The sequence below is a fragment of the Ptychodera flava genome, chromosome 3 (genome assembly GCF_041260155.1).
Source record: "Ptychodera flava strain L36383 chromosome 3, AS_Pfla_20210202, whole genome shotgun sequence".
Classification (NCBI taxonomy): domain Eukaryota; kingdom Metazoa; phylum Hemichordata; class Enteropneusta; family Ptychoderidae; genus Ptychodera; species Ptychodera flava.
The window spans coordinates 37,786,769-37,800,691 of NC_091930.1; the positions used below are offsets into that span (position 1 = coordinate 37,786,769).

The 13,923-nt window shown below is 41.8% G+C and overlaps 1 protein-coding gene across 1 annotated transcript; it reads left to right on the forward strand.

Annotated features, from left to right (window-relative positions):
• The first annotated feature begins 1,328 nt into the window (after positions 1-1,328).
• On the forward strand, positions 1,329-6,545 carry LOC139129945 (cholinesterase-like). Its single transcript, XM_070695644.1, has 7 exons — positions 1,329-1,783; positions 2,555-2,718; positions 3,254-3,331; positions 3,680-3,798; positions 4,491-4,667; positions 5,025-5,677; positions 6,323-6,545. Exons 3-7 carry the CDS (start codon positions 3,283-3,285, stop codon positions 6,528-6,530), a joined length of 1,206 nt encoding a protein of 401 aa, XP_070551745.1. The 5' UTR covers positions 1,329-1,783; positions 2,555-2,718; positions 3,254-3,282; the 3' UTR covers positions 6,531-6,545.
• Positions 6,546-13,923: the final 7,378 nt, after the last annotated feature.

Below are 13,923 nucleotides of genomic sequence, written 5' to 3' on the forward strand. Positions count from 1 at the left end.
GATGGAACGTTAGTGTCAGTTATTTTGTTTACAGTTCTGTTTTATACAGCTCAGTGTTATGCACTATCGTCGCGTATTTTTGCGTTTATTTTTTTATTTTATTTCCCCATTAGCAGAAAAAAGGTTGACGCGGCGGGTCTGCATTGACACGCGCGAGGATGAGAAACAAACTTTTATTTTTCTTGGCCCTACAGGAGGGCAAGTCGCCAAGGAGTGACTGATTTTGCATGGGACAGTTGCCATTGAAGTGCTTTTATCATATTTGTTATGAAAGAATGAAATATATTGGATCGAGCAGTTCTTAATGTACGTTTGAACGTCGAATTAAGTACTATTGAATTCTAAATGATTTCTAGGCAATATTACACACTGAACAGTCTTTGACTGGTTCTGAGTCACTTGCCAAGACAACATAATATTGAAGTGGCGGATAGGCCGTAATAGCTATTTTCATCTTTTCAATGGTTGCAATACATCAGCAACTTTTTGTAGATCTTCCGCAAAGCCAGACCGGGACAGTTACAGACAAGATAGTAAAAATATTAAAGCTATACGTACAGCCTATCATTCCGTCAGTCAACGTTATTCATGGAAATGCATTCGGAATAAAACCGACCAAATCATGTTGTAGGTGTGGCCACGTCATTCTTTATGTCACCGTTATTCACTGTTTCCTGAGTCGTATACTTTCTGGATACTTTTTTCCCTCACTCGTTGGCTTTTCATTGCAACTTTTCTAGTCCTGGGTAGAGGGACAGGACACGGGTACTACAAGCGGCGACACTAAAAATGATACGCTGGGAAGCTATTGTCTAAGGAAGGTCACGGAACAAACCTTTGCTCTCAGCTGACCTGATAAGTTCTGTCTCCTTGTAATCGGTTAATTATTTGCCCGAGAGTACAGATTACGATCGCTCGACATGATATCACCACCAATCAATATGTGTAACCGGCAATTTGCTGGGACAACTTTCAATGGGGATCGAGGCTCTTACGTTGGGTTGTTAGAAACGGAGCCATAAGCGATATAATATGCATTATATTTGTTAAACGAAGCACCCCTTTTTGTTAGTGTATTTACACGGGACATCAAAAATCTGAGGGCGCACTTCACATCCAGGTGCGAGAAATGATCAGGACATGCAGACATGAGAATAAAGGCCACCACTCCAACCAGACCAGAGTGGGAGTAAATGTCGTACAAATATCTACGTGTTTGCAGTATTACCTGTGATATTGACAATGACGTAATCATGTTGGTATACTACACTTCCATAAAAGGCGCTGATTGGACACTGTAGGGAACATTTCCATAAATAGTAGTGCGCTGAACAACTCGATCGAGTGTACGCGTGTCTTCAAAAATCAACGTCTGTGAATGGTGAAGATCGCAAGGTGCCCTTCGCAAGTACAGGTACACGCGTCAACCATGATTTGTGCCAAATATGTACTCTATGCCGCCTTACTTATTAGCTGCGCTTTCGCCGAGGACCCGATCATAGAAATCAAATCGGGAAAACTGGTCGGAAAATCGGAGGAATTTTCCCACAAGGACGTCGACGTTCAGCGTACCGTCCAGGTCTTCAAGGGGATACCTTACGCCGAGCCGCCGGTCGGTGACCTCAGGTTTCGACTTCCACAGCCTAAAGCGCCCTGGGAGGGGGTGCTTGATGCAAGTAATGCTGCATCAGCCTGCCGTCAGCCGCGTGTGCCGCTTGTTCCATTGGAAGAACCTACCAGCGAAGATTGCCTTTACCTGAATGTGTTTAAGCCGATGTCTGATGTAAGTATAGATTAATCGTGTGATATTTACTATTTTGTATCATGGGTCGGAAATTACCAATAATTGGAAAGCGTCGTCGAGTCCTAACAAAAAATTGGTAGTAATCGACAAACTATGATGAAAACAATACATCAAAAACATGCTGTAAGGATTTTCTTCTCGCGAAACAGAAATACGGCATACAGTCACCTGTAGCCGACTGAGGGTGTCCCATCACTCTTACATAATCTTTTCTATACAGTTAATCGGCAATCTCTGATACTCGGGGCCCTCACTGTTTTGCACGGCTATGATTCAGTTAGTGACGAATGTTTAAATTAGTGTACAAAATGTTCCCAGTTTCAAGAAGTATATATCCTGAAGCGGTATTGCAGAAGTTTTGCCAGCCCGTCCTCTGGGAAAAATTAACCAACTTTGCCAAACTCTGAAAGGACAGCAGAGAACTAAATAACGTAGCACGAGAACCACGGAGTACAATGATATGTAGGGAACATCAACTTCTTAATGCTTGAACTGTAGTCCAGGCAAGTGTTGCACTGAAATTGGCGATCATATGCAGGTGTGCTATTTTTCCATTTGCACATTTTTTAACATAGTAGTAAAATATAATGTAAACAATATAGTTTTCATTTGGACGATTCTTAACACATATCTTAACTCTAATCTAAATAATTATTGAACGAATTATCTGAATATGATTGTTTAATTACGGACTTATCCTTATACGTTTTCTGTACTGATAAGAAAAAAAGAACGGCTTTACCATTTCAGTCTAATAATCTAGCAGTAATGGTATGGATCCACGGTGGTGGCTTTGTCATGGGTTCCGCAACTCACGACGGATTATACGATGCCACGGCGTTGGCGGCGATCGGTGACGTCATCGTTGTATCTTTGAATTATCGCCTGGGTGTGTTTCGGGCTGTTCTCCTCAGGTAGGCTCAAAGTTCAACGTCATTGGATATGAACACTCAATGAGACAACTGAGGAGAAAACGTCTGCCAAAACCTCAAAAGTGTCCCTGACGTCGAACAGGTCATATTTCCAAATAGACGAGGGATGCTTTCAATGATATATTGGCATAATGTTGTTGAACTTCGCGTGTTTAAAAGCGGTGATCTGTATGACTTCAACAATGATCCTATGACTTGAAATGCGTCCTGTTATAGAGTATTTACTTTTATACATACAAGCTGGTCCTTATAGCCCTGATCTAGTTGTACATTTATATCCAACTTGTTGCAGCATTATTGTGGAAACAGTGACACATATCTCCAGGACCCTGGTAGAACTCAAAAGAATATCAACATGCTGGTGGTACCAGAGTGACCAATATCGTTGCAAGGACATCGAAAACTTCTTGATTTATTTATCACTTTCTTGTTAGGAGGCCTAATGATATATGAGTTTTTACAGACGATATCAGTACACTCGAATCGTGTTCGTCTTTTTTATTCGGTTACATAATAGGTGATGAACATGCCCCTGGAAACTACGGAATGCACGATCAGGTAGCTGCTTTGAAATGGGTCAATGAAAACATCGCAGGTAAAGTTTTACTCTTTTTTCGTTCTTGTATGTGCAATTTAGCGACACGTCTGTCAGAGACTTAGGGGCTTCAACCAGTTGACGTCAACCATAACTTTAATGTCTAAAATTTCTACGACAGAGCCGGTAATGCAAATTTGTGTAACAAAATACTATTACAGGTAAGCCGCTGTTCGAATTTGATGAAAAATGTTGTACATTAGTAAAGACGATTGACATAATCCTTAGATTGTAGAGGACCATGAAAACACGAAGAACACTTAGTGGCAATATAGTAACCGGAGACGTCGTGCTCTCCAAGTCATAACATGGCTACGTTTCTTTTACTATGTGTTTCCGTGTGAACAGCTTTTGGTGGAGACCCAGACGGAGTGACAATATTTGGTGAGAGTGCTGGCGCCGGCAGCGTTGACTTTTTGATTCTATCGCCGCTGAGTGATGGACTGTTCCACGGGGCTATTATGCAGGTAGGTAATATTTGACCCCGTGTGAACTTTCCAACGCAAATGAGTGAAGGTGTGTCAGCGAACTAGTCAGAGATTTATTCAAGCTTCTGACCAAGTAGAGAACAAGAGTAACGCTTATATCGAACTGAGCGCTTTCGTTTCCATGTTCAAGTCGTTCTTTATCCCCTAAAACTTGTGTTTCTGTGTCGTTTATGTGAATGGTTACGATTGCATAGGATGGACCTAACAGCAAGTATTATCTACAGTTTATCAACATAATACGATAGATCCTGGAGCAGATAACGTCTTCCTAAAGCACATGATCGCTCGTTCAACTTCAGCTCATTCAGTTTTGCGTCGCACTATATTATTTTTGCATACCATTGAAACATTTGTCCGTGTTTTCAAAACATCATGACTCCTTTCGTATTAAAGAGAATATTAGGGTTTGCATGATTAAGTGACAAAATTACATGTTTCCTGGCAAAATATTAGAAGTGGACGAAACTGGCCGCTATTTCGCTTTTATTGCATATGTATATGTGAAGTCGATATGAGCCACGTCTGCATAGAAGCGATAATGCTGGTAATATGTTAATAATTAATTTGAACTACTTTCCTTAGCTTACTTAAATCTCATATGACAATATTGCATCCAGTACGAGCTACAATGATATACATGCACTTTTTTCTCGTCATTCCCTGATAATCAGAGTGGAACGGCATCCATGGGCGGTATTCCCCGGCCGGCAAACTCGCCATTGACAGCTAAGCTGGCACACGGCGTCGGCAAAGTCGTCGGTTGTGAGAAGGACAACACCGAAGAATTGGTCAAGTGTTTACGCACCGTACCGGCTGAGACTTTGGAAGAAAAGCTTGACCCAGAAATGGTAATGGCGTCCATATAATCGCAACAAACAAATCATATACCTTCCGATATGGAAAGATTGAAATCTTGATTTCTGTTTGATATCGTAAGAAAATTATTTTTGTTTAAAAAGTAAAACTATTAAATAAAATTGTAAGTATAGTACAAGTAAAAGCCAGCTCTGTATCATAGTCTGTAAGATTGTAGGAAACAGCGCCACCACATGGAGGTTTAGAGTTTCCTTTCATGTTTGTTCAAACCATGGAGGTAGTAGAGACTCTACTACCTCCATGTTCAAACTTACCTTTTGATTTAAATGAATTAACAATCGTAGAGATTATCTTCTCACAGCATTATGTTTTCCATGTTTAATCGACAGAGTAACTTGATGAATGCCACTGGACTCGGTATGGAGGACGTCATGTTCGCCATGACACCCATCGTCGATGGGCACTATATAACGGCTCTGACAGACGATCTCTTGAGTCAGGGAGCATTTACCAAGACAGACGTCAACATCATGATCGGCACCACCGCCGACGAAGGCACGCTATTCTTACCCATGCTCTTTCCCCATGCAATGAACGACTCAGAGGTGTTTATGAACAAGACTGTCTACGAACTAGTATGGTCTGCTTTCTTGTTTGAGTCGTTCAAGAACATTCCGGCCGTGCAGGACGCCATCAAACTCCTGTACGTCAACTGGGAGGAAGCGGACTCCGAAGACGCCGACTACATTGACGCCCTCTCTCAAATGCAGGGCGACTACACGTTTGTGTGCCCGTCGCTTAAATCGGCTCGCGCTTACTCCAAATTTGGCGCCAACGTGTACATGTATCACATGACCCACGTGCCGTCTACCTCCGTTTGGCCGATCAAATGGATGAAAGCTGCCCACGGGGAAGATATAGCGTTTGTGTTCGGAGCACACTTCAGTCACGGTAAAGCCCCGAAGAATGTCACAATGAAGCCAGAGGAGGTGGCTATGTCACTAAAGGTCATGGAACAGTGGACAAACTTCGCTAAATCCGGGTAAGTTTCTATAATATTGAAAAGCCTCCGCAAGCAATTTCTTGTCCAAACGTTCAACGACCTTGAATGGAAACGTTTAAATCACGCATTGTTTTCTTGATTGGGCGATTGATTATTCCCTAGGGCTATACGGGAGCAATTATTTAAATCATTGCTTTTTCAAAGTCCATATACATCCTGGCCGAATAGGGGTAATCGATATATCTGCCAACAATATTTGCACTTAAGGTGGTATGCGCCTCGAAAGTAAAATACAATCTTTTGCTCAATCTTTCTTCAAAGAATCTTTCAACAATTCTCTTTCAAAATCAAGAATAAAACTTTGGGACCAACGTGAAATTTTTTGGCACTAGAGAAATAAATAACCCAAGATTTACGGATAAGCAAAATTCAAAATGGCAGCCAACCAGGGCCCTGTGTTAACTCTATGGAGCAAAATAGTGGTTGATCAGAAAAGAATTGGAAAAGTTTTAGAGTCTAAACACCTGTCTCCTAGGCGCATTCTACCTTGATCATGCTCGTCATAAAAATCTGATGATACAAAAATTAACATGTGAACAATGTATAATAAATTGTACAAATATGCCTTTCCCGGTGAATTTTATACGATGCTTCCATCTTCATCCTTTGCTACCACACATGTAGGAATCCAAACTTATCTGACACTGACGGGGAATCATCCGGGGAAGATTGGCCACTTTTCAAAGTACCCGGATTAGCATACAAAGAACTCTCTCCAAAGATGGAAACCAAACGAGCTTTCAAAGCCAGGGAGTGTGTATTCTGGAACGACTTCCTCCCCAAGCTTGTGAAACATACAGGTTTGTATATACAAATATCTATCTCACATTAGAGTGTCCTAACCTCTGACCGTTCATTTCCAACATCTTGGCTGCGGTGAAAGCAAATAATACTGGTCCGACATAATTGAGAAAGGTATGTAATGTCGCGGCTGGCTAATTCGTTATAGTGAGAAAAACACACCAAGGAAAAATGGGTATTTTAACGTGGTCACAGTTCGAAATGAGCTTTTCAATTTATACTGTAATTATTGATAGAAATCTGTCAACTTTTTGACAGTTGACTGTGAGATAGTATCAACAATAAAATGTGTACACTACAGTTCTTTGTCTTGTAAAACGCGAGTGTGTTGAGTTGGCCGCGGACTGCATGAAGGGACGTTGAGCGTCCGAATCAGATTTTGCCTTGGAAACAAATCTGGTACTAGTGACAGAAAAACACATTGTCTGCCTAGGTTTAATTGCCAGTGTCTTGCTGCAAAGGAAACTATTGTGTTGTCTTCCAAATGTCATATAATCGCGATATTAGTCAGTGCCGCGCTGAAAAACAACAACATATGTTGCTGTAACTGAATGTTGATCAGAGTTCATTGACCCGACACCAAAGAGTGAACACAAGGTGTACTACATTTTCAACACCAACATAGTGGTATCTTGTATAACAATATCGAGTTGAACCCATGCACCATCCCTCAAAAACAATGCACTCAAACAGAAAAGGTATTTAGTAACTGAACATCTGATCTTAAAAAATAGTGGACAATCTCTTTTGATTATAATTTACCGTTCGCAGGTTTTGAACAGCAATGTAAAAAGTGTTCTTGTGAATTTGAAGTGTCCACATTGTCATTGAAGCGAGTCCAAACAATCGCCTGCACGATGCAGACCGATACCTTCATGCGTAGACTAATTAAGTCATATAGAGACAATAATACAATGAAATTTGTCATACATTGATTGACTCTGCACTGTCTATTAGTTCTCGATATACAATCCTATTACAATGCAGTTGTTCTCAATTATTCTTAGACTCACAAACTAGAGACACTTATTCACCGACATATCGATGTAAAACTATAACGAAAGAAATTGTTGACAAGTCCCCGTCGAGCAATGTGGTGCTTTTTATCAGTACGGCTTTACAGAGTAACTCTCTCTCTCTCTCTCTCTCTCTCTCTCTCTCTCTCTCTCTCTCTCTCTCTCTCTCTCTCTCTCTCTCTCTCTCTCTCTCTCTCTCTCTCTCTCTCTCTCTCTCTCTCTCTCTCTCTCTCTCTCTCTCTCTCTCTCTCCATGCAGATACAGTGTGTCCAGCCCCAGATGACGAAGCTGCGAAGTATAACGAAGAAAGCAACAAACCTTAACTGAAAGAAGATAATTAATCAATTTCTGACATTTGGATTGTTTTACAATATGTAATTGACGGTTGGGATATTCGATTAAAAAACATAAGCCAGTAAATCCAGTAAACATTTAGGTTAATCCACAAGCTTCAAAATGAGACCTACAAGTGATAGAACAAACAGGTATTGTAAAAAATTCTGAATATCGGTTCCCGAGATGCAATCTATCGTACTTTGCAAACACATCGTATTCCCGCTGCAGGCGTAATGCATTTCGTACGGTATGGATTCTTATGTTATACGGACGACACTCCCTCCATCAGTGACGGAGGGACTGTGATTGGACGTAACGTATGCACAGGCTGTATCGTCGATACGAACTTCAAACATTTCGACGTGAATTGGAGAGTGGAACAAGATACAGCATTTTAGAATTACAACACCTCCCTTCCAAAAAAAACCCCAAAAATAAAACAAAACAAAACACATAAAAGGCATCAAAAGGCGAAAACAAATGCGGAATCAAGCAGCAAAGATTAGGGGAAACGCTCGTTGGAGCATATAACCGTCCCGTGAATTGTCACTCTGCTTTCAGTAAAGGAGCAATTTTGATATGGCGACTAAGATGATCACAACAGTTTTCATGGCGGAAGGATGGAATGTCAACATGAAACAACGTCAGTAAGAATTATGTGTGGCTAAGTTCATATGAATTCCAGTCTCCCATAACTTACGAAATTGAATAAAAAATGACTACTGCAAAGTTGACGTATACTCAGTATGTATGTGGTGAACTGAGCGCAGATCTAACGGTAGACGGAAGGTGACAGACAGAGAGACAGAGAGAAAGAGATTTTAAATGGGGGGTATGGCCGTTTAAATATACTGATAATTCACTTGTCAGTGATAAATTTAAGCAAGGAAAATGTTACAGTAAGATATTAATCAATATTAAGTACCGTACATATCCGAAGTTTGAAGCAGAAATATTTTTTATTATTGGGACGCTTTTGGAATGCATAAATTGGTAAAAACCATGTGGTATACTAATTGCTGAGGGGTCTATTGTAGACTCTATCACAGCCGCCCTCGCCGGCTTTGCCTTCGACCATACTAGCGCCCTCAGTTGTTCGCTCGGCTCAGCGAGCAAGCCAAGGGCACAGGTTATCGTGACGTTGCTTGGATAGTCGTTCGAGGCGGGCGGCCGCAGGTCGCCGTTTACTTGGAAAACAGAGAAAGGTCAGACATCGATTTCAGACAAGCAGCCAGAAAGAAACAAAAGAAACAATCTGGCGTCAAATAAATGATCCTCGACTATCACAAATACCTTCAAATGTTTATTGCTCCAGTATGGCCGGCCTAGAAACGCTACATGTGCCGAAATTTGGCAATATTCACTTCCTGGGGATTCCGCACACTTGCCCTGTATCCGCCATACTGACTTAATTGGACTTCGCATTGAATTGTGGGTAAGGTAGTTCAAATTCAGTATGGCGGATACAGGGCAAGTGTGCGGAATCCCCAGGAAGTGAATATTGCCAAATTTCGGCACATGTAGCGTTTCTAGGCCGGTCATACTGGAGCAATAAACATTTGAAGGTATTTGTGATAGTCGAGGATCATTTATTTGACGCCAGATTGTTTCTTTTGTTTCTTTCTGGCTGCTTGTCTGAAATCGATGTCTGACCTTTCTCTGTTTTCCAAGTAAACGGCGACCTGCGGACGCCCGCCTCGAACGACTATCCAAGCAACGTTACGATAACCTGTGGCCAAGGGCGAGGGGCTGTTCACACACGTTTTCTTTTCGATTTTATTTTCGATTTTTTTGATTGGTTAGAAAAACTCCACCCATATTTCTCCATGTCGCCTGCCATTGGACCATGCTATCGAGACAGACTTGTTCCCTATGAGATAACAAGGGATATCAGCGTTGATACCCCGCGCGCGGCCCCGCAGCTAGTCTTAGGCTCGTATTGCGCAATTGCCTTAATAGATACATATACTAAATTTGAGACGCCGTGCAATTATAGTCAGTGGGGCGGAAAGTACATGGTTCGAAATGTCTTACCGAAAACTTACAACGTCGAAGAGGCCATTGCATTGACAAAAATGTCATATCGAGAAAAAAGTTGCGAGACATGCAATTAGAAGCCCTGTCATCCTGTGCCAACAGCAAGGATACGCAAGTAATACTCCCGACCGCCGGCTACGGAAAATCACTATGCTACTAGTCGCGGTGACCCAGACTCTCTGGTGGGGGCGCTGTCACTTCTGCCAGGGCGGAAGTGGAAGCGACAGCGCCCCCCCAGTTCTGCAGCAGAGAGTCTGGGTCAACGAGATTCCTTTGATACCAGTTTAATACTTCCAAAGTATTCGATGTCATGCATGGTGTTGACAAATTTACGAAAACTCATCATATCGGCATCATTGTGAGTCGACTACGGCATTAATGGAAGATCAAGTTCGGGCGGCAAGTAGAGGCGTTTATTGGATAAGCATAGCAAGGTAAAGTTATAAAGAGGAAAATGCGCGAAGGATACTACTTTCGTATTTGGGTCACCGGAAGCCCTACTGAGCTATAACTCGGCTGGCTCGATGAGCCTCGCTTTCTAGAAAGCCGTCGAGGGCGCATCACCATATGGTTGAGGGCAAAGCTGCGAAGCGGACGAAGGGCTGTGAGAGAGTCTAGTCTATTGCTACCGTATCATCTTTTAGATATGTGAACAAAAATGCCCCATTGAAGCATCACTTTCCTCCACTGAAACACGTCAAAGTTGAAGTGACCCATAGCATGGATGGATATATTCTCGTTATGTTTTCACCTCCGCTTCAACGCATGACCCCGTCCTCAATGTCAATGGCATGCAGTTGAGTTACAAGACAATGCTCTTAAACTTTCAACTTTTTAACGAGTCGGGATGACGTTTTGTAATCATCTTTAGATACCAGAGGGGACATAGTCCACGCTTGAATGAAAGCGTTCCCCGTTATTGCATACTAAAACAACGATTGCTAACACTGGTGAGTTCTTTTGCCACCTCAGTGAGTCATAAAAACCTCAGACGGTCTATTATATTTTCACTATGGAAGATCTCTACAGGTAAACTAATAAGATTACAGAAGCAAAAATAAAGGTTTAGGTTATACAAGAATTGAATGTCAAAAAGGCTCAAAAATATGAAAATATAAATAAGTTTAGCTAGTTTCACGAACAAACAGAACTTTTGCCCTGAAAGTGATTGCATTTGTGTTACAATTATTTACGAGATCATTTTCTCAAAGTCGATTTCTTTCCGACAATGCGTATTCATATTAACAGTTTGAACCCTCAGCACAAGGCAAACGCTGTTTAGGGTAGTGAGAATTAAGAATATCATTGGAGAACGTACAGTCGAGCAAAGAAACGTTTTCAGTTAAACCTGGTTACATTGGTAAACCTGGTTACATTGGTAACCTGGTTACATTGGTAAACCTGGTTACATTGGTAAACCTGGTTACATTGGCTGCAAACTGAAGCTGCCACTGTGCTTTGACTGTGTGTATCAATTCGGACTTATCATATACCCATGACCGTATCCGTGTCTCCTCTGACGCGTCGTGACGTGGAACGTAAAACATCAGTCTGATACGGCACGTTATACGTCATCAATTGTTGTTTATTTCCGATTTTGATGTTATGATGTTCATCTTGCATTTAACGATCAAATCCATCTTTTTCACTTCAATCAAAATTTACCAATATAAAACGAAACATATTACTAGTACATATGAATGTAACGTCTTTTATATCAGATCTAAAGAGAGTTACAGGACAGGTTGTTGTAGAAAATTAAAAGTTGATGTTTACAATCTGTTGTATTTTGCGCTACTTCGTCGTTCCTGTTCACGTCAGCCATGTTTCAGCAACAATTATTAAAGTAAATTCAAACTTACAATATTGTCCGTGTAATAATTATCCACCAGAACACCGGGAAGGTGACCAGAATTAGTAAATTGGCTCCATTCCTTTTCTGAACTGCGGTAAATTGCGCTGAAATAATCCTGTTTAGACTGTATACACTCGACACGATGCGATCGACGACTTGATCAGCTGTTGTAAACAAACATATATCAATGCGCTCAGACCAGCGGCAGAATATAAAAACATAGTCCCTTCGAAAGACTGACAAAAACTAATAAATTTCTTTATTTGTAATTACCTTTTACATAAATATACGGTCATGGGAATATGATAAATCGGTTATCCACGATATCAGCGCTTGGTTGGGACGTATTGCCACTCGTGAGGGTGCGCGCCGCATCACACTCGTCGTCGACTCGTGTGATGCGGCTCGCACCCTCACTCGTGGCAATACGTCCCAACCAAGTGCTGATATCGTGGGATAACCTCATATTATTACATCTATATTGTATGCCAATAATGCAATGTCGGTGACTCGATGCAAGTAAGCGCTCAGGGGGGCGTAAATCAAATTTCTTAGATTTGATGATAAGAGCAAAAAAGTCTGGAAATCCTTTTTTTTTACTTTTACCGGTGACGATTTTTTTCACTATGAGATTCCGTGCACGCTTGTTGGTTGCAATTGTGTCAAATTATATTTGCTGAGACAGATGGTAAACCTTTTAACAACAAACACCAGTTAAGTACCTCCCGCAAAGGGCCTTCGATATGCTGTAGCAAGGCAGCGTGATCAAAATATACAGTTATTGGAATAGAAGAGTTTAGTTTTCCTCAGTGATATACCTCCCTTAAGTACAGTAACGCAGTAAATTTTTGTCAGAATCAATACGTAACATGATGTATCGATAATTGCAGTGAGTTGACAAAGGTGATTGATGTATTTGTTATAAAAAGGGTAATATAGGAATTGCTTAGAAAAAAGGACATGGCCCGATGTTATTTTTAGATAATATCATATTCTCGGCAAAAATTATTGCATTTGTTTATGTTGGATGTTGTCCTCGTTCGGTATCATCACACCAATTAAAGATTCTAACATTGAAATGTCACGGCTGAAGAAATCTTCAAAGATATCATTTCTCTCGATTAGATTGCTATTTCCTTCTTCTCGATCGGCTACTTCTTCTTCGTTCAGCTCCTTAGCATCACACTGGTATCTCCCTGGTGTAGCTAACTTGTCAGCACAGGCGATCGTGCCTCCCTTCTCCTCGTCGCCAGATCGTTCAGGCCGTGATTCTGTGGAGCTAGCTGCTGGTGTAGCTAACTTGTCAGCACAGGCGATCGTGCCTCCCTTCTCCTCGTCGCCAGATCGTTCAGGCCGTGATTCTGTGGAGCTAGCTGCTGGTGTAGCTAACTTGTCAGCACAGGCGATCGTGCCTCCCTTCTCCTCGTCGCCAGATCGTTCAGGCCGTGATTCTGTGGAGCTAGCTGCTGGTATAGCTAACTTGTCAGCACAGGCGATCGGGCCTCCCTTCTCCTCGTCGCCAGATCGTTCAGGCCGTGATTCTGTGGAGCTAGCTGCTGGTGTAGCTAACTTGTCAGCACAGGCGATCGGGCCTCCCTTCTCCTCGTCGCCACATCGTTCAGGCCGTGATTCTGTCGAGCTTGCTGCTGGCTTTATTCCGGGGTCTCCACTTTGCGTCTCTGCAGTGTCTGCTTCAGCGTGATGGGCATGCGGAGTCTTTGGTTCTCCTTGAGCCTTTGATGTCTGACCATTGTTATCTTCAGACTCTGGCTCGTTGAATTGCTTCATAACGCCCTCTGTCAGCAAGTAGGCACCGTGAAACCATACCTAGTGAAACAATACAAGCACACAGTACAATGACGAGGAGGAGATTCATGGTGGAAACAATAAAACAATTTAACAACAACGTCAGCATCATAACCAGTCAGAACAAAACAGGAAAGACAAGTACTTGAACACTAAAGGCAACAGGAGCAATAACCAGAACAACAACATCAATAGCTCGAATAGACCAGCGATCGGTATTAACTATGAAATAAAAAAATTGTAAGATATTTCTGTCTTCTGTCTTTTTGGTTTCCTTTTAAACTGCAGCCGTACATAGATATGTTGCTAGATGTTTGGATTGAGTCTGAACGAGGTTTGAGGCGCGGAGGCTGACTTGTTATAATCTCGTTAAA